The 22,230-nt window shown below is 37.8% G+C and overlaps 1 protein-coding gene across 3 annotated transcripts in view; it reads left to right on the top strand.

The window, feature by feature from the left end:
* Positions 1–20,466, top strand: part of LOC129750155 (membrane-associated guanylate kinase, WW and PDZ domain-containing protein 1) — a 77,761-nt gene extending 57,295 nt beyond the window's left edge. For all 3 annotated transcript variants that reach the window (XM_055745398.1, XM_055745399.1, XM_055745401.1), the window contains exon 4: positions 17,858–20,466. In XM_055745398.1, coding sequence (XP_055601373.1) covers positions 17,858–18,451 — 594 coding nt within the window. In that variant the 3' untranslated portion in view covers positions 18,452–20,466. The remainder of the gene's footprint in view (positions 1–17,857) is intronic.
* Positions 20,467–22,230: the final 1,764 nt, after the last annotated feature.

Genomic DNA, 22,230 nt, shown 5'->3' with positions numbered 1-22,230 from the left:
GTGAAGCACATGATCGGCAACTACGGTTAAGGGTCATCAGGGAAGTCAAGTCTCATACCAGAATTTTTAATTTTCAATGAGCAAAAAACTAAGGGCAGATCGCTGAAATGTCCAAAATATTTTTCTCCGATAAGCTGAAAGTGTTGCCTAGATATGAGTCATCCAAACCTAACCTCAAACAACAATTTTTTGCTAGTTCCAGAGCTCGTAAGCTGTATAGCCGGTACCGAGGTTCTGGGACAGATGATTTCTGATGAACGACAAAACTTATGAAATACCCTATTTCAAACAAATTCCAGTGTTTGAATCCTTTACCATTTCTGCTCGTGGCAAGGTCCCGAATATATTAAAGTATGTATTTGCTGGTTGTTTTGTATAAAATATAATGATTTGCCAAAATTCTGTTCCTGTGGAAAAAAAACATCAATTTTCAAAACTAAAACTTTGGTTTTCGCTGTTTTTAAAAGCCTTAAAAGAGTAATCTTGTATGTGCCCTTCGTAACCTTCGATCTATACTAACCGATTATACTTGAAGTTTAATCTCATGATCGTTTTACTTAGTTATTGTCAGATACTGCCAGCAAAAATTCTATTAAAACGCTCGAAGAACTGGCTCAAAAATAATCCAATTTATTAGTTTTTAAACAGCTGTATCCACTAAATTGTCCTCAGTTTCTTTTAAAAGAGAAGTATAGGACCGAAAATTAGCAGAAATTGAAGGAGGAGGATGCAGCCACCTGAAAAACAGATTGAACGAAGTATAAGTTTGAAAAACTGATCAATATCATGACTGAAAAAAGTGTGCGCTGGCAGATGGGAGGTACCAAGAGTAAAGTAGATTTTTTTCTTACAAAAAAATGATAAATAATTTTTTTCAATTTTTTTCATGAATTATCATAAGATTTCCTTCATTTTCTTCATAGAAAGTATTCTGATCAAACGAATGGTTTTTGAGATACACGCATTCGTAACTGTCCCATTTCTAAAAGAACTAAGCTTTAGTCCCTGAAATTTCATCTAACACAGTTGGATTCATTTCTCTACAAAAAAAATTGTTATTAATTTTATCTAAATATGAATTTTGAAAACCCCCCGGAAGGGTCCATCGCACGGGCCTGACTGGTCACATTTTTTGTACTTCAAAGTTATTTTTTCGTTCTGCATAGTCACTATTTGGTCACTTTTTTCGGTCCTCAAAGTCACTATTTGGTCACTTTTTTTCAAATTTTGGTCACTAAAGTCCCTACTATTTCATTCTTAAACCGCTACCAGCCCTGTTAGATCAGCTATCAAATGGTTTTTTTTTCACTTAGAGCCTAAGTAAGCTAGTTGGAAACTGTATGGTCCACAGAAAATGTCAAAAATTAGTGTAAAACCGAACGTTTCAATCAATCAACCGTCAATAATCTCTGTAGAAAAATTATGAAAAGTGGATCGGAAAGTTGAAGTTACTTGTTATATTTTGGCATTTTCAGATTTTTGAGTTAGGCCGAAACAAATATAAAATTCTTCTCAATATGTTTTTGTTTAGGTAGCCAAAAGGCTTTCGAATTCCCTATTGAATCTTTTTTTGGATCAAAACTAGTATCGCATGTCGACAGTCACATCTGTTTCACCTAATATGTGTAACTTATATTGTATTTGACACATGTGTCAAGTTTCCTCTAGCTCCAAAATGGTTTTTTTTTATTATGAAAAGGTAAAGCTCCTCTCACATCGTACCATCGTACGTACATCGAATTTCGGGCAGTGTTCATATCGCTTGAACTTTCAAAAGTAGGTATATGTTTTTGTACAGTTTGTAAAACGGCTTTCAAATCGCTGCTTGCTAGTTGATAGAATTGCCTTTCTGTCATAACGAATTTCTTATATGTCAAAGCTGCATTCCAAATACGTAACAGAAACTCATTGTAAAGTCTGCTTCATTTAATATTGGAACACAAACAATTGCGTGTAGTTCAGTCGTTTATTAACGAATTCATAATTTGTTTTTCATACAAATGTAGCATTTTCTTTACTCTTTCATAAAAAAAAAATTAAAAAAATTATTCATTGCTGTTTCGAAGAAATTCTCGTACTTTTCCCGTAATACGGCACATTAGGCGGCGCACACCCTTTTCGTTCACCGTTTTGCATATCCCCTGCCAAATCATGTACTTGCGGGCGAATTTATCCGCAAACACGAACTTAAATTTTGCAGGTACATCCCCCCGAGCCGTCGCCAAATAAAATTTTTGACCTGGGATTTGCCCAAAGTCCGCCTTCACGTAGGTCTCATCGTCCATCAGAATACATCCGTCGAACTTGGTCAGCAATTGGTCGTACAGCTTTCGAGCACGGATTCTGGCCTCATTGTTCTGCTTCAGCGTCCGATTTGGCTGTTTGCTGGCTCGGAATGACCTTATTCCTTCCCGGAGACGAATTCGTCGCACCGTACTGTGAGCGGCCTGGAACTTATTGGCCAAATCGCAGTCTGAAAGATTGGGATTCCTCTTGACGGCCTTGATGACGTTCCCACGCAGTTTCCGGTCGACAGTTCCACTCCGACGCTTCGAATGCGGCTTCCGAGCCGTCGTCAATGTTTCTTGTACTGCTTGATAACACGCCATACGGTATTTCTGGGCATTTTAAGCTGTTTAGCTAGCTTCGATGCCGACAACAATGGATTTTCAAGAAAACTGTGCACAATTTGATCTCTCCGTTCGGCTTCCATGGCGGTTGTTTACAGAATGCTATCGTTTGGTGTTATGACATAAATACATGGTGAAAGGTAATGAATTTCCCGACACGTGGGTGAAAAAAGTTTCCAAATCCGTCCACTAAGAGCGCCACAATGAGCAAAAGAATTTGTTCCAATATTAAATGAAGCAGACTTTAAGTGTCTGGTCGGAGCAGTACTAACTGGTCATGAGAAAAAATAGAAAAAAAAACATTGTGTACTGGATCTCCTGTATGGTTAAGCTATGATTCACAGGTAGTTACCTTCTGTAGAGATGAGATGATAGATGTTCAGAAAATAAAAAAAATTAAAATATAAACTGAAATAATAGTTGTATTCGGCAACACTGAAATAAAATAAAATAAATTTAAATGGGAACGTTTGTTATCTTGACAACATTAGGTAAAACAAAGTCAGTCATTGATCGATTCTTGTGAGTGACAGACGTGTATGAGTGAATCTCTGAATAGAGATTTGTAATCACGACAATGGTGTTTTTGGTAGAAAAAGCACAGAGAGCGCAGATTTTTTTTAACGCTGATGTGGTCTAGTGGATAGGCTGGCGCGAGTCTGGTAACCCAGGCGTACGTTCGATTCCCGGTATCGGCAAGAAAAACTTTTGGGTTCGAATCCCATAAGTTGCCGACTAGATGCTTGGGGAGTGAGTAGAGGCCAGTCTCGAACTCACCCTTGTCCTTCCTCCAACTGGTATCAGGAGGAATTGGTTTGTTAAGCGGGCCACAGACTACACAACATTTGTACAAATGCGATGAAAATTCGATGAAATTTTGTCGCTGTAAACACGATTTGCATAGTGTATGGCACTGCTTGAATGAGCGCCCAAACGGTTGGAGTAAAATCGGTCGGGATCGAAATATTTTGTACAAACCATCCCAGCCGGGGTGGAGATGGTTTTTTTTGTTGCTGTTGCTGTCGTGCGTTTCTGCCGAAATCACCACCCACCGTACCTACTCGGAAAACAAACAAACACGTTTTGCTGGACGTGCTGCTTGTGGTTCTAGAAATTCAGGAATGATTTTACGTTTATAATTTTCATATTTTTGTGAAATCTCACAGCGTGAATTGTTGCACCTCACTAGAATATAGCAGGGTGGCCAGCGAACCGGGAAAACCGGGAAAAAAACCGGGAATTGAAAATAGCACCGGGAAATAACCGGGAATTTTACATCAAAACCGGGAAAAAACCGTATGCTCTTTTTCTATATGAATTCTTCGTATAGAAAAAGTTGAAGGTAATCAAGACTTATTTTTTATCAAAAATTTTATAAAGATGTTTATTGTAGTTCTATGATGAAATACGAAATGGGAAAAGTTTATGCGTGTTTCCATTCTTCAATGTTTGCTTTTCTACCGAATGTTAGAAATTAAAGCCAGAATTGTTCGCAATTATAATTTCAGAATCCAAATTGTGGATTCAGAATTGATATAGAAAAATTTTATTAAAAATTCAGGCTCAGTATGATATTTCAAATTTAGATTCTGAATACAGATTTCATTCAGAACTCAGAATTAAGAATGTCGAATTAAGTTCTCTGTGTTAAGACTTGAATCATGCATTCTGTCAGAAGTTGGACTAAAAATTCAGATCAATTTATTAAAAGATTCTGGTATAAGTTTAAGATTTCAAGCTTTGAAATCGGACTCAAAATGAAATTTCAAGATGTATAAATAAAACTAAACTTGAGATTCCAAATTTAGAGTCATTATCTGGATTTAACATACTCATTTTAGAACAGAAATAAAACCAAAATCATGAAACTAATAATCTAAATACATAATTTAGTAACCAGTATACAGTACTATGATTACAGAAATAATTGTTCAAATAACATTCGAAAATCATATACCCATATTCAGAATAAATTTAAAAAAAAAAACAAAACAAAACAAAACAAAACGATAGTAATGCTATTTATGCCATTATTATTAATCTAAATTTCTAAAATTTAAATCTTAGGATTAAAATTCAAAATTGAAACTCAAAGTTCAGGTAGGCACTTAAATTTTGAAACTAATATCGATTTTAATGAATCATAAATTTAATACCAAGCTGGTATTTCAGAATTTAAGTTCAACTTTTCAAGTCCAAGTTTAAAAGTAAAATACATTAACAGCACAAAATAAGCTTGAGCTTGAATATACATACTGATATATCAGAATTAAAAAATAAACAAATTGGGTTCATTCTGGCGATTTTTATAAATTTTATATTTTGAGATTTTCGTGATTGATGAACTTCTTTTCAAATGCACATTTATAACTTTTTAATTTCCAAGTGAAATAAAATAAAAGCATTGAAATTTTCTCTAGTTTTGAATCAAAATATAGTAAACTTCTACATGAGAAGTATCACCAGTGTCATCGAATATTCGGCAAAATATATTATTTTCTTGCCATTTTCATGTTACAGCTTTCATTTTAAAACATTGTTATGAGCTTTTCGTTTTTTTAGAGTTATGGTATCGAGGAAAATACAGTCACAAAAGTTTGACATATTTTTAAAACCTTTAAACCCAATAAAACAACTATTGACAAGTGGAAATTTCGGTTCTAAATAGTTGAACGAACTTTGGAATCTCCCAGAGATACCACATGATGTCATAATGTGGTTTTAAAATGATACAATGCGGTGCTTCAAGATTCCAAGATGAAGTTCAAAAATTCAAATTAAAAAAAGAAATGTTTCCGTAAAAAAGTTATCAAAGTTGGAAAAAGTTGTTGTCAAAGACTAAGATGAAGGTGACATTTTTCGTTAAACAAATGGAAACTGGAATTATTTTCTTACCCATTTACATTTCAACATTTAAAAACTTTATTATAGGTGCGAAATCCAAAAAGTTTCACTGCTATTTTTGCAGTTATGAATAACTTTCGAAATACAAAATTGATTCACGGAAAATTTTCAGTTTTCACACACTTTCACATACAAATATCATGAAATGTCTATTTGTTCGGTCAATAGATCCTGTGACAGGTACCGTGAACGTAAAATCTCACAAAGGAAAACCGGGAGTTTGAAAATGGAAACTCGCTGGCCACCCTGATATAGATTAAATTTTCTTTCCAATGAATATACTTTTGATTGGTCCAAACAAAGTAAAAGCACTGCAAATTCGGCTTCAACCTGACGGTGGACCACAAAAACAGATGAAATTTCAATTTGTAAAAAAATCGCGCAAAGTAGTGAACTTTGAAAAATTCCAGTAAATTCAATTTTTGTTGCATCGAAAATCTAAAAACAGCAAAATGTTAGAATTTCAATAGATTTTGTAGTCATATTTTTTTTAAAAACTCTACCATCGCTCAAACAGTATTTACTAGCAATCGAATGAAAAGTAGGGTTTTCAGACCACCTTTTTGAACTTCTCGTGACCATTTCATTAAAAAAAAAAATTAAAAAATATTTCTTGGCTTCATGATGTAGGCATTAACTTCAGCTTTCATATGCATAAGCAAATTTTTTTTGAACGTGTAACATATGAACTACAGCTGTTTTCCTGAGGCATGTTTTTTCGGATTTTTTTTTTCTTTCATGCTGAATAACGAGAAAACTATTAGCTTTAGCTATATATAATGTTCTAAACATATTTTACTGACATAACAAGGTGTCTATTGATATAAGTTTTGTTAAAATCGGTGAAACACGCCAAAAGTTATAACGATTTGAGCTTGTAGTTTCAAATTGACACTCCTAGTGCTGATTAGAGTAATGAAATCTGATGCGGATGAGGGTTAACTCAGCTTTATTAACCTTCCAAAGCCGTTCGCTAAATATCCGTTTCGGGGAAATTTGAGTTGTAGTTTGATTTCGTTCTCCTGGCTGTAAATGTTAACCGATTTCGATGATATTATATTCATTGTGTAGGTAATTTTGTCTTATTACACAACATTTCAAAATAAAGTCGATAAGTATTACCAGGTTACCAGAAACTGGTTCAGAAAGTAAAAAATCCGAAAAATCAATTTTATTTTTAAAATACTCATAACTTCTGACAGCTTCTCTGTATTTAAGTTTTTCGTTGATATTTGAAATCGTCAAGAATCCATCTATCCGACAATGTATAGATATATTGGGGTCCAATGAAGTGTAAGTTTGTTTGTGATGCTTTCAGTTGAAATTCGACGGTGTTTCAAATGATGATAACGTTAATGATTTTCAAAGTGCACCTGATGATTTTCAAACGAAAATGAAAATTTCTTTTTATTTATGTGATTTTTTTTGTGATTATAAACTATTTCGAATAGGAATTAAGCCAACAAACTTGAAATTCATTTTATTTATATTAATTTTCGATTTAAGTGAGCTACTTACATATGTAATGTCTATGGGGCCGTTCACTAATTACGTAAGCACGATTTTGGAAATTTTCAACCCTCCCTCTCCTCTGGTAAGATTTTACGTTTTTAATTCTATAAGAAATTGACACGTTTTTTCAAAAAACCACATTTGCATTTGAAAAGCAAAATTTATACAAAACAACAGATGAAAGATCTTAAAAGATTATAGAAAACATTAAGCATGTTCGGGGTTACAATAATCTTCAATAAATTTCCACAATCGAATACAATACGAAATCTAAATTCCGATTTAAAAACAAGTGAGAGATCAGGTTAGCACAAGGTTCTATAAAAAAATGTTTTGTTTTTGAACTAAAAATCATAAAAATCTAAAAAAAAAAAATATTCTATGCTACTAGAATTGGTGCGAAAATGTTTAACGATAATAACGTTGTTGATTAACCTAAAAGCGAAGATTCACTTCAGCGATTAGCGATCAAGTTTTACGATTTTTTTTGGTTAATAGTTTGTTTGTAAAATTTTGAGTTGGTAGAAGCTTGGTTGGTATTTTATTATCTGAAAGTCCTCATATCGATATTTAAAGACTTCTACTTGATGAAGTCATTTTCGAAATAAAATGTTTTCAAATCGTGGTGTCAGAACGCACCAATTCCCTTTTTGTTTGTATAAATTTCTCAATTGAAAAGATTGTTATAATGAAAAGTGAATAGCGACGATCTTTTTAAATAATGTGATTCAGTGCTTCTGGTGACATGTTGGTTTGAATTGGTTCTCTATAAATTTTATAGAACCAGCACCTTTTTTTATTAATTAAAACAGATTTAAAGATAGTGAGAAATAAAAATAAAACCATGGTTTTGTTTGGATGTGACGAATTATCAATGAAACATTTCTTACGTAAGAATTTTGGAAACCTCCCCTATCCCCCTATTAAGAGATCGTAAGCAAATGTGAAACCCCCACCCCCCCCCCCCCCCCCCCCCCACCCCACTATGTGCTTACGTAATAAGTGAACTGCCTCTATCGATCTGAATGTTTCGTTTACTGACTTTCATAGCAACCTGAAACTTATGAGTTTTTTTTTGGTAGTAAAAAAAAGTTATACGATTGTGAACTTCCAAAGCAGTCCAGTTTCTAATAATTGAATGAAAATTGGAGACTTTGTGTATAAGTGTAACCTTCATGATTCATCAAAGACCAATGCTTTTCAAACTAAATTCATATAGATTCGACTTTGTATCTAATGACTCGAAACAATTGTCTTGGAAAATATTGTCAAATTCCTTCATAAGCTTGGTTCAAAGAAATCAAAAAATCAAACAAATAGAAAGAATTCTAATTCAAAATTTTACAAAGGTTGAGCATCGAGATTTAAGCAAAAACATGAAAAATCAGATGATTTTATCTAGATATATTTATAAAAAAAAAAGTAAAATTGACTTCAGTTTGCTTGAAAGAAATAGACAACAATTATTTTGAGCAGATTTGAGCGGACATTGGATTATTTGATTGAAACGTTAACTTGCCAAATTTTCAATCAGAGTATCTTCATTGAATTATTATTATTATTATTTTTATTAAAGACATTTACCATTGATATGGCATTCATGTCTGTTTAACTTCATTGAATAAAATTTGAGTAATATTTATGAAATACTAGCTGATCCCATACGAACTCCGTTTCGCTTACGACTTGGAATTCATACGCAGTTTGTATGAAAGTCAATTGCCAAGCATTTTCCAGTTTCATTGTTAAGTAATAATTGCAAAAATATTGGACAATCACTTCGTCTGTCGTCTGCTACTAAATATGAAATGAGTTATCAATAACCACGTGTATAAATTTCGACTAAATCATTGCATAACAACGCAATTATTGCCAAAAAACTAAACCCCTTTCGGGGCTCTTATATAAACTTTGATATCTGAAATCGATTGCCCTTCCCTCAAAACTTCGTGTGCAAATTTTCAAAGCAATCCATTTTATAATAACGTCAATATTGCTAAAAATAGTGAAAAATTAATTTATATGGACGACCCCTTTCGTCGACTCCTGGCAAAATATTTGACATCTGAGATCGATTGTCCGTCCCTGAAAACTACCGTGTGGAAATTTTCATCCCAATCCGATGTATAATAACGTCGATATTGCAAAAATATTGAAAGGTTTATATGGACGACCCCCTTTGCCCATTGCTAGTCTCTCAAAATCCTCGTGTACCAATTTTCGTCTGAATTCGATGTATAATAACGACAATATTGCATCAACAGTGAATAGTTAACATGGACGACCCCTTTGGCCGACCCCTGATTTTAGTTTGGATAAGTGAAATCAGTTATTTGTCCCTTATAACTCCTATGTGCAAATTTTCACCCCAATCCGATGTATAAAAACATCAATATCACTAAGATATAGAAAAATTAATATGGACGACCCCTTTTGCCGGCCCCTTACACTGAATTTGATACCTCAAATCGATTGCACGTCACTCAAAACTATCGTGTACCAATTTTCATCTGAATACGATGTATAACAACGTCAATATCGCAAAAACAGCGAACATTTAGTATGGACGACCCCTTTGGCTGACCCCTTACACAAAATTTGACACCTGAAATCGATTGCTCGTCTTTCAACACACTCATGTGCAAAATTTCAACACAATCCGACGAAAAATAACGTCAATATCGTGAAAACAATATTTGTCTTGTATGGACGACCCCCTTCAGAAGGGGTCATCCAAAAATCTGAAAACATTTTTCATCCTTCCTGGTCCTAATGAGTATCCATGCTAAATTTCAGCTCTCTAGCTCTTAAGACGGCTGAGTCTATAGAGGACAAACAAACAAACAAACAAACAAACATACAGAAATTGCTTTTTATATACATATATAGATGTCCAAGTGGACACTATCCAAACCCGTACCCCCTTCTACGTTGACAAGCATTCGGCATCCTCGTCAATCAAAACTAGGGAAATGTCCACTAGGAGCAAGAAAAAAAATCCATTCTAAATTCTCGAGGGGATGAATAAGCCTTCGATACTTAAAAACGCGGAAAATGAAAAGAAAACATTCCGTATTTACTAAATTTTACATATTTTATTCACTGAGAAACTTCGATTTAAATCACAAATAAAAATCAAGTGATTTAAATCATGATTTAATCACTTTGATTTGAATCAAATCCACCCAGTTTACTCCAGCTTTCATGGACACTATGTGAATTTTTTTTCAGCATCCCGTTTCTGCTCTACAGTCTTTTTTCTGAAGCATCAAAGCGTATGGTTGTGAAGTAAACTGGGGCGACGTCATAAGAAAGACTTCACAACTTATGTGGAAATTCAAACCACGAATCCTCTCTTTGCTCCAAAAGATAACCATCATCAACACCTTCGTAACGTCCAAATTGTGGTTCATGGCATCGATCCTTGGCATTCCCAACGCATCAGCAGCTCGGATAACGTCTCAAATAGGAAACTTTGTCTGGGAAGGGCATCCAACCAGAGTTTCAATGGAGCAGATTGGTCTTGCAGTGGAAAAAGGTGGCCTTAACCTTCGACTACCAATGCAGAAATATAGAGCACTCTTGCTTAATCGTTTCGTTCGATGTCGAGAGCACACTCCTTTTGCTTCCTCATTTGAGGGATTAATGGGTAATCCACCGTTTCCTGGAGGCATTCCAGCTTTTTTTTTTTTTTTTTTTTTTTGCCAGGAATTTACCACATTGTGGCATTCTTCCCTATTCCTATAGATTCTAGTTGTAGTGTCGAAATGTTTCTGGTCACGGCACGCAGGTCCGGCTATATGGAACAAATTGTTTCAACGGTGATCAAATCCAAATATTCCAGGAAACTGATAGTTCAACGGTACATAGGTCCGGCTTTATAGAGGAACAGAGAATCCTGATGGCATTCAAAACCGGATATTAGGGAAACAGTTTGTCCCAACGGCACGCATGTCCGGCTAATTAAGGAAACAGATTCGAGTGACGGTAGACAAATCCGGATGAATGGACAACTAGTTTAAATTTGGGATAGGAGTTTGGTACTTTTTAGAAATGTTATTAATTTTTTCTCTTCTTCTGGGCAATTGGATAAAATTTGGCGCAAATTGTCTGCCAGTTGGCAAAGGGATCTTTGATTGTCGTAGATTTGGCAGTTAACCAGTATGTGTTTTATGGTAACGGGGCAATTGCAGGCGGGGCAACTAGGGGGGTCTTCTCTATCGAGAAGGTAAGACTGAGTGATTCGTGTATGCCCGATACGAAGTCGGGTAAGTGCTGTTCTTTCTCTAGGATTAGGTCGGTCAACCCATTTTTGGGTGGTGTTTTTGACTTCCCTTAATTTGGCTGTTCGGTTTATTGCCCAGTTTTCTTCCCAGGCGAGGGACAGTCGATTACAGATGTCGCGATATGCATCTTGTTGCGGTATGGGGGTCGGTATTGGGTCGAGACTTGTGGCAAGCGAGGCGAGTCGGTCGGCAGCTTCATTGCCTGGTATGCCTGCATGACCAGGTATCCAGACAAGGGTAGCGTTCTTATTCAGGGCTTCGTTAGAGATTGAGGATATCCACGGATGCTTGATGTTACCGGCTTGAACTGCTTTCAGTACGCTAGCGGAATCTATGAAAATAGTAGTGGGGGGGAAATGATTAGAAATGTTTAGCAAGGCGTTGAGTAGAGCATAAGCTTCAGCACTGAAGACGGAGCACTGCGATGGTAGAGCGATGCTGCGCTGGTCGAAAGGGTCGGTAATACCACATCCGACTCGCCCGTCAGCGGTTTTAGAGCCATCGGTGAAGATGTGTGATGTTGATAAATATTTGTTGTGGACTAGGCTGTGGTAAAAAGGTAAAACTGTAAGTGGGTGTTGTCCAGCTTTAATTTTGAGAGAAAGGGATAAATCAACGTGGGGTACTTTTTCAGACCAATAACGGAAGGGAGTCGTTCTTCTTTGACAGATATTTGGAAGGGAGGTGTTAGCTATTTCTGAGAGCAGGGAGTTAGTGCGGGAAATTAAAGGGACTTCATCACTGCCACCAAAGGAAAGCCATCGTAGGGATTTAGATGTAAGGGATTTGGCGACTAGATATTTGAAAGGGTACTGTCCACTTTCAGCCATGATTGAAACTATTGGGCTGGTGACAAAGGCAGATCCAATGATACGAACGCATCGATTGTACAGGGGTTCAAGTTTTTGATAGACGGGAGGACCACATCTACTTACAAAGCCCAAGCCGTATAGGGTTGAAGGAAGCATCCAGCCGTGTAGGAATCGAAACAGGGAGTCGCGATTGGCATGACTTGGGGTTTGACTTAGGATACGAAGCATATTGATCTTATTGTTAGCATTTTTTCTGACTTGGTTGAGATGAGTTAGAAAGTTTAACTTATCATCAATCCAAACACCCAAAAGTCGGGTGCAACGTACTAGTGGGATGGTTTGACCATTCATAGTTATTGGGGGTAATTTATTGACCTTTTTCCTGTTAGGGCCAAGATGTAGGAGTTTTGATTTGTCGGGAGAGAACTGGAAGCCCATGGTTGGGGCCCACCTAGCTACCTTGTCTATGGCAGTTTGTAATCTTTGACGTGTGAGACGGGCAAAAGGAGAGATTGATATCAATAGGATATCGTCGGCGTAAACTAGAATTTTTATGTTATCGGGGATTATTTTAAATATGGAGTTTATTGCTATAAGAAATAATGTGGGAGATATCACGGATCCTTGCGGAACTCCGGTAAGCACGGATTTTGGGCTGGAGAGGGTGGCATTGACGAGGACTTGGATGGAGCGATTAGTTAAAAAGCTTTGAATATATTGGAATAGTCGATTTTCAATTCCCCATTCGCGTAAGGTGCAAAGTATTGCATTTTGATCTACACGGTCAAACGCTTTTGACAAATCCAAAGACAGTAGTTCGATATGTTGGCTTCGATTTAAGGCGTCATCTAGAATGGCTTCAAGGTGGCATAGGTAGTCATCTGTAGAACGACCGGGCCGGAAAGCGAACTGTCGATCGTCCAATAGGTGTTTTTCATCGAGAATAGTGTTCAGACGATGGTTGACTAATCTTTCCATGATTTTGCCAGTGCAGTCGAGAAGCGTTATAGGGCGGTAGCTGTCAATACTGTTAGGATCTTTCTGGGGTTTGGGGATTGGAATAACCAGGCCTCGTTTCCAACCGTCAGGAATAAACCCCTGGTCCCATATATTATTGAATATATCTAAGAGAACTGTTTTGGCCATAAGAGACAAGTTTTTCAAGAATGGGTAACCTATATCGTCAATTCCGGAGGAGAGACCGTGAACTTTGTGAAGGGCAGAGAAAAGTTCTTGAGGAGTAAAATCGGAATTGTATGGGCTATGTATGAGGGAGGTAGGATTAGGAGAAGGGTTGGAATTGGTTGATGGGCGGTTTTGGTTGGGAGGAGGGTTAGTGTTGGAAAAGTGAGAACTGAAGGCTTCGGCAAGGAGGGAGGGATCATTTGTAAACTGTCGGTTAAGTAGAAGATGGTACTGATTTCTACGAGGTTCACCATTCAGGATTTTAATTTTACTCCATAGGACTTTGGAAGGGGTATTAGGATGAATTTCTTCAGTGAATTTCAACCAACAGTCATTTTTTGCGGTTCGTACTGCAGATCTTGCAAGGGATCTGGCGTTTTTGAAAAGAGTTAGTGCAGTGGGTTTATCAGGATGATTTTGAGGTAAACGTCTAAGAGCTCTTAGTGCTTTTCTTCGTTGCTTAATAGCATCTCGAACCTCAGGTCCCCACCAGGGGACAGCAGTTTTACCGGGAATACCGCTAGTGCGGGGAATGAATTTGGAGCCTGCTTCTAATAGAATTTCATTGAATCTCTGGATAGATGTGGTTTGGTTTAGGGAAAGGAGATGGTCAACATGATTTTGGTATTCGGGCCAGTTAGCTTCTTGATAACGCCAGCGGGGACGTGTAGCGGCTATTGGAGAGGGATGTTCAAGGTTAATCACAATAGGGAAGTGATCACTTCCCCCACAGTCGGTGAGTGCCTTCCATTTGAATTTGGATGCTAAGGAACCAGATGTTAAGCTAAGGTCTATTGCGGAGGAATTGCCTGTGTGTGGACATAGTCGGGTAGGTGACCCATCGTTTAGAATGTTAAGATAGTTGGTTTGAGCGAAATCCCCGATAAAGTTTCCCCTTCTGTCGATGTTTTTGCTTCCCCATTCAGTTGAGTGGGCATTAAAATCCCCAAGAATTATGAACGGAGTTGGAATTTGTGAAATCAGGTCTTCAATACCTTTGGTATAATCTTGGAAAGGGAGGGAGGGTGAGGCATAGAGAGAAACGACAGAAATTTTGATTGGAGCTTCAATTCTTACACATAAAACATTGAGGGTGGATTGAATTGTAACTGGTGTAAATGGAAAACCGTTTTTAATTCCTAGGCCAACGCCCCTGCTGTACGGATTGGAAGGACTTTTGTTTGATAAAAACTGATAACCTTTGATTATGTTTGGGTGAATGGCATCTGGAATTAGAGTTTCTTGGAGGGCTATAGCGATTGGCGAAAATTTGGAAACTAGGAGTTGAATTTCGGGTAGACGAGTTTTGAGACCAAAGATGTTCCACTGAATGGCAAAAATGGTTGTGCTTTTATGGGTAGGACTATTGCAACTATTATGACTATTAGTGGCCATGACAAAAGATAAGAGCTAAATATGGAATACTAAATATTTGAATGCAGTGGGAAGAAAATGAGTTAAAAACACTTACCGATTGGTTGAGAGGGGGATGGGAGATGTTGTTACCTTATCTGGAACGGTCCTGGGCTTACTGGCAAAGTTGGGGATGACTGGTTTCGGAACTGGATGGCTAGGTGGAGTTCTGGTCTTTTTGTTGATAGGCGAAACCGATTCGGGAGAATCGATTCCTCTTCCGCGTTTCGGGGTGGAGGTGTTGCTGGGAGGGTCGTCGGTTGTGTCCATCGATGTGTTGCTGTTGGTATCTGTGAGTGTGGAGTCAGAATCATCGGTATCTCGGCAAATTTGGTTTTCCAGTTTTGCAATTTTGGCTTGGAGTTCCTGGTTGGTCTTGAGCAGTTCGGCGATTTGCTTTTCCAAAGTTTTAATTTGAAGGTTGTTTTCGGTTGAAGCAATGTTGTTGATACGGGCTTGGAGGTTTGATTGGGAATTGATTCGGGATTTGTATTCTTTAATGGCCTCAGAATGGGTAAGGCCGCGGTCAATTCGAATACGGATGATGCTTTGTTCTTCAAGGTACTTGGAACATGATCGGCTGGTGGTGGGATGAGGGCCAAGACAGTTGTTGCAGTGTGGTGGATTGGGGCAGTTTTTGTGGATGTCAATTCCACCACAGTTGGGACAAATTGGCTGATTAGGGCATCTGGATTTGGTATGACCAAATTTTCCACACAATAGGCATTGCATGGGACGGGGGTAGTATGGTCTAGTGGCTACTCGTAGGTAGCCAAACCAGACGTGCGTTGGTGGTACTGTACCGGAGAAGGTCAAGACTAGAGTGTTGGTTGGGGTGGTTTTTCCTTCTATTTTTCGGGTGAAACGATAAACTTTCACAACTTTCTGGTCTTGCAGCGCCTCGCAGATGTCTTCCTCTTTCAAGTCGGCGACTTCGCGGCACGATACAACACTTTGGCAGGTATTCTTAGTAGGATGAGATTCCACGAAAACGGGTGTTCCGTCAATAAGCTGGTTCATTTTGAGCAGCTTATTAACTTGCTGCTTGCTTCGGACCCGTAGTAGAAAAGTTTTACCTCCATCGGCGGGGCTCACTCCTTCGATGCGACCGGCAATTTGATCGATTGATTTCGAAATGATGAAAGGATTCGAAGTCAATTTTTGATCGTTGGCTGCTTTGAGGTTGAGGTATTGTACCTCTCCGTGTTTGTCCATAGGATCCAGCCAGCTTGGCAGGGTTCTAGAGTTCCTACTGGAAGGGCCAGCAGGATCCCCCCATGGCGAAAATGCTTCCGCCATTCGGTGTTGACACTAACGCGGTCAGAAGATGAAGAAAATTTTCACAAGATGACGAGAGAATAAAACGGGTGTCGATCTATAACAGGTGAGAGAAATTCGATTCGAATTCGAGAGCAAATCCAATGAACGTCTTAACTGTAGCACAGATGAAACTGAACTGAATGAGGCATTCCAGCCTTATATCCGTGTCTTAAAACTATCGCTCGAGAGATGGCGTACATCCCTGCTAATGTTCGAGAAAGCCCTTCGGCCGCAGCACTTCTAGAGGTCTACCGAGGAAGAAGTAAATTACCTAAAATTGTCGAGGAAAACCCAATGGTGGAGTGGCAACGAGTTTGGCGGAATATACGACACCGACATCTTTCATTGACTGAAAAATCTCAGTACTATCTTCTTGTGAATCGAAGGATACCGCATGCAGCATTGCTATTTAGACAAAATAGATCAGATAGTGAATTTTGTGTGCATTGTCCAACAGTGATCGAAGATCTTGAGCATAAATTCTCTAGTTGTAGTAAAATCGTTCATCTATGGTCTTTTATGAAACCAAAATTAGAATCAACTTTGAATAGGAGAATAGTTTACAGAGATTTTGCAATTCCTGAATTCAAGCAAACAAGAGCAACAAACAGAAAAGTAACGCTAAATATGTTTATAGTGTATATAAACTTTATATTAGAAGCTATAGTAATGATTTGACGATAGGTGCTCTTGATTTTGTGTTGCACTGTGAAAATTTGTAATATGAATGCTATGTAGAGAAGAAAATCTAAATAAATCTGTTTACAAAAAAAAAAGCATGTTTTACGGATTTACGGAAGTTTTGTAACTGAATATTCCAAATATTTCCAAATATATTCCAAAACTATATTTTTTTTAAATCGGTTGGGTGTTTCCCAGAGATATACGGAGATGGGTTCTTTCAAGATGAAATTCCATCCAAGCGTTTTCGTTCCCAGGCGTAGTGTGCAGGAAAAAGTATAGGTACACATTTTAAAAGTTTTCATTTCCAATCTAATGTGAACAAGCATTAATGCTCAAAAATTTGCCGCCGACTGTGGCTTAAAAAATAGCCTTAAAGTCTTCTAAGCCACAGGTCATGAGATCGAGTGTCGGTTACGGCATGCATAGTACTCTTTCTGTGGGCTGGTGGTGTTAGCAGTAGTCTTAAGAAGAATTAATCTCTTCAAGGGAACATGAAGTTTCACTGAAATGCTATATGTGTGTTTTCGTTTAAAAAAAAAGGTTCACAAAGGTCTTTCATAAATAAGTTGAACTATAGTGGACCCAGCTGACTCACTCGTGGAACTCTAGAAGGAACAGTGAAGTTTTGGATTTTATTTGATATTGTCTGACGAATGCAGTTCTGCCTCGGAGATATGATTCGAGCCATTTTTCAAGCCAACTTGGAAATCCCATTTTGTCCAGGTCGTCGATCAGGAGCTTGTGGGGTAGCCGAGGTTGCGTCAATGTATTTTTTGTTAATCACTAGAAATGAGCAATTTCTCTGTTTTGGTCGCATAAAATGGGTCAAATTTGCAAGTTAAAAGTTGAATTTAGTTTGATTTAGTAAAAAAAAAACATATATTTTCTCACTAAATGGATTCGGATGGTCGGGCAGTTTTTCTCGAATAATCATGTTGTTAAACATCGCACTTTGTTGAAATTAAGTACAAGTTTTCTCAAATTGCATCCTCTTGGGGTCCAAAATATAGGTTTGACATCTGCCTACAAAGGCGATACAAAAAAGAACCGTATTTTTATCACTTTTTCCTGATAACGAACAACTAACCTTTTTGTTTTCCAATTCTTACAGGAAAATGCCTCCCACCACCGGGTAGTCCAGCTGATGGGCGAAGCGGGTCTTCGCGGTCAGGTCACCATGATCTTGCGGCGACGGAAACCACTGGGCAAGGCAGCGCCACCTCCCCCGAATCCTCGCTATCCGTACAACGTGCTGGTCTCGCGGAGCGATAACGAAGGGTTCGGATTTGTCATCATCTCGTCGGCTGGGCAGTTTCACGGGTCCACCATTGGGGATCTGATTCCGGGCAGCCCAGCCGAGCGGTGCGGAGAGCTGAAGATTGGCGATCGGATAGTGGCCGTCAATTCGCTCGATATCACCGGCATGAATCACGGCGATGTGGTCAATTTGATTAAGGAATCGGGGCTGCAGGTGCAGCTGACGATAGGCTGTCCCCGGCCGGATGGTCTTGTGGCCCCGTTGATCCAGACGGCAGTTGCAGCCGCTTCCGGTGGGTTACTAGGGCATCCGCACCTGATGACCTCGGCCTCGGCGTCCAGTGTCAATGGAAGTGAAATGTACGTGAGTGGTAGCGTGGGTAGCAATGGAGGGGGAAGTAATGCGCCACCACCGTTGGTCAATCGGTACCCAACGATAATTTCCTGATTGAAAACCTCCACCAAGGTAGTTTTCCGACGTCCGTCGTCGATGTCGATCGATGAAGAGGTGGACTCTTAAAGATGGAAGATAAGAAGCGTAGGGAAGGGGAAACGTGACTGGAACCAAAGTATTTTTTGTTTATGTAATTACTATTAAGACCAATGTTATCGGCGAAGTGTGAATGGAAAGAATTATTGTGTTCTTCCGGTGACTCGTCGTGGAACAAAAACAGAAGCGCGGGACAACGGCAAACCGAACAACAAGCTCATTTGTATAATAGCATCGTGTGAATAAGAGTGTATAGAGCTGTTATAGAATATGTTTTAATTAAAAGGAGATGAATGTGATAGAGGAGCAATAACAAAAAAAATAGCTGCTATCGTTTTGACTGGGCGAGAAATAAGTCTTAAGTTTTGTACATGTTATATGGCCAGAGCATTTGCTGAAAAAATTTCCCTAGCCTAGCGCCATTCAAGAGGAAAACAAGAAACCAAGGCACAGTAATCATTACACTGCCCGGGGTTAGTGTAATACCACCATATCCGTGATTCGTACCGTAGATTGGCAAGAAATGGCCGTGGTACTGTTCTTTAATTTGATGCGGTACTCTTATACTTGTGGTGGCACGGTCTACACATGTACTTAAGATGATAATAACGCAGAACAATGGCCCGTTGAGGTGCGTTCCCATGATCGTTGTGCTGCAGATCTTACACATGTTACCTATTACAGTTTTGTTATGCACTTTTTCGAGGTGCAATTTCAAGACTTTTGTCATCTCGCTTATCAAATTTGAGGCGAAAGAATGATACAGCTTCTATCGAACCCTCAAACCTAAATGAAAGTTATGTCAAGAAAGGTTGAAAATAGGATGTTTTAATTTTTGTGTAATTTCGTGTTATTGAATTATTTGGAAAAACGACATATGAGGCGAATGATTACCAATTTTTTAAAAAGCGTAGTACGTAAGTCTGGCTTATATATTCCCTTGAAAAAAATGTGAAAAATATATTGTTAGTTATTCTTAAAGTAGTTTGCTTTTTGTATATGAAAAAAATGTTTTGTTTATATTCCCAGTCTTAAATAAACAAAGAAATTGTTTGGGTGATTCATATCATACATAGGTATGTCACAGTTTTTTTTTTTCATTCGAACACAATGGTTTTATTATATTGAATAACAGGTATACGTGGGAAAATAAATATGACGGATGAAAATAACGCAAAATACAATCCATTTGTGCTTGAAGCACAAAGCAGAAAATAAAACAAAAAGACCCAAACACCTTTGTCGCAAGTAATGAAAGTATGGACTTACCTCCTAGCTGATGTTTTTTTCGTAAAGCTACTCACCACAACAAAGTGTTAATGCTAAACTTTCAATATTTAGGCTTTGAATGTAAATCGAAGAACAGAACACGGTATTAAGCTAGCCTTGGAACGTGTAATGTGTAAAATAAGCCCAAAAAACAAGAAACCTAAAATGCCATTTGATAAAAATAACACACAAAAGTCAGAATTGTGTTGTTTGAACATGCAGTCGGAAATATTAAAATTTAAAAAAACTGTGTCTTCACATTTCGAAATGCCTTTCTCGAAAATAGTTGTTAATAGATGTTAAATTATCAAACACCCATGCCCAAAGGACTGAATTTTTTTAAACAAGTAGGATCCAGTAAATCGGTATATTATAAAATAAATACTAGTACCATTATAAACTTTATAATGAATTGAGATGAATTTTAACACTAATCTTAAAAAAAAACTCAATCTCTTTCAACATCAACATTCATCTTGCCTTACTGTAAAGCATATTTCAAAAAAAAAAATCTCAAAAAATATTGAAAACCACATCTACCTTCTAGCGAAGAACTAAGAAATTCCTTAAACACAAACGATATCTTTGAAATACTTTCTCGCCAACCTACCCCAAACAACGAAACCCGATAATCAATAATTGTATCAAATTTCGCTTAGTCAACAACAAAAAACTGGATCCCGAAAAAAGTGCCTCCTTACCCCGTATTGATAGTGTAATAAAACAAGCAAACAAACGGTTTTAAGTTAAGAACGAACTTTGTACATTGTAAATCGCGGAACACCATCAGAGTGTGTAGTGGTAATTGGTCGATGGGTCGCCCGCCGCGAGAGAAATTCGGAACGCAGCTTTGTAAACTTAGTTGTATTGTATTCGTAGAACGAAATACCTTTGAAATTAAAAAAAAAAACTGTTGTACTTTATTTTTATAAGCAAGATTGCTAGCAGAAACGGGAAACATTGCCTGTAGTTCTCGGGAGTGGAACATGAAAAAAAAAACTGCAATGAACAATAAACATACTGATACATCTCATACTTATAAATGTAGAGTCGTAGATCACCTTATAGCATTTAGCTCAATAAGCTGTACTTACTTATATTTTACTAATTAGTTTCTCGGTTTTATCTAAAGTAGTTGAACCTACCCTCTAGTTATGTTGTTGATAGCTGTTCTCGGTTAGTAAGTGACCTTCAAATGCAAATTCTACCTTCATAAGTATCAACAAATCCAACCGGAAAGTAAAAAAAAAAAAACAAAACAAAAGATGATATTAACATTACCTACTTACCTTCGTTAGAAAAATAGCGGTACCTTACCTTATTTTATATTACAATCCAATAGTGTTGATCTAGTATTTATACTGTTGAAACTCTCGAAAACCCCATGAGCAATAATAAATCAATCAAAAAGCTATGGAACATTAGAAAAAAAAAACTCTTCTTTCTTTGTTAGTGGTGGAATGTATAGAGAAAGTCCAGAGGTAGTCAAGGAAGGATATTGAAATTTCTACCCAATAAATCTTACCAGTTGTGTTAACGACCAGCGTATTTCTAGATAGCATTTTAAATTTTTTAAATATCAGGTATCAGAATGGGGGTAGGCTCATTAGCGGCACGTTACCCAAACATACAGGAAATTTGTCCCTAGTTTTTTTGCCCAAGATTTTATCATTTACCTGAGAAACCAGAGAAACCTTAATGGAGAAATAAATTCAATCTATTCAAGATGGCATAAAGCATATCCACTAGTGATTGGGGATGAATAAACAAACCGGTTTAAAATCCCAATAAAAAAATAATCAACTAGGGATTTTTAGCATTGTAGCTCTTCTCCACATTCGGTAAGGAATGATAGTACTTATGTCTTTTAAGTTAAATTTCTTAAACTCAGACTCGCGTAAGGGAGCTGTTATACTGAGGCGACAATCAGCGCGTTGATTTGCGTTGTGTCCACGCGACATACCTGCTCTCATTTACTCTCCATGGAAAAAGCGCAGGCCTGACATACTGAGCGCTTCGGAAAGCGCGACAAAGTTGATGCCAGGATGTTTTGTAGCGCGATAAGTAAGAAATTCAATGTAAATATTGTTTTTTTCTCGGTTTGAAGCAGTGATTTCGGGTTTTAAGCACAATACTTCGCAAATCCGTCGGAATTGGTGATAATAAACTAAATAATATCGAAATCGGCGAGAAAATTTTCATAAATTTTCCGGGTCATGATCTGATGAGTTTTTAATGGCTCCCGAAAGAAATGAGACGATTCCAAGCATTACATTCCAAGGCATGGCGAGCCACCGCGTCCCCCCAGTATGCTACTCTGGGTCCATGGGTGCAATCGGTCGACTCATGATACTAAGTACCCCTACGCAACAAAGTCCACCTGGGGCCTCTGGTCATAATTCCCGTCCGGACCTGTATCTTGGCCCCGCTTGGTTTGGCTCGAGGCTCTCTCGTCTTTGCCCGTCCGT

The sequence above is a fragment of the Uranotaenia lowii genome, chromosome 2 (assembly GCF_029784155.1).
Source record: "Uranotaenia lowii strain MFRU-FL chromosome 2, ASM2978415v1, whole genome shotgun sequence".
NCBI lineage: Eukaryota > Metazoa > Arthropoda > Insecta > Diptera > Culicidae > Uranotaenia > Uranotaenia lowii.
This window is presented reverse-complemented; position numbering and strand designations above follow the sequence as displayed.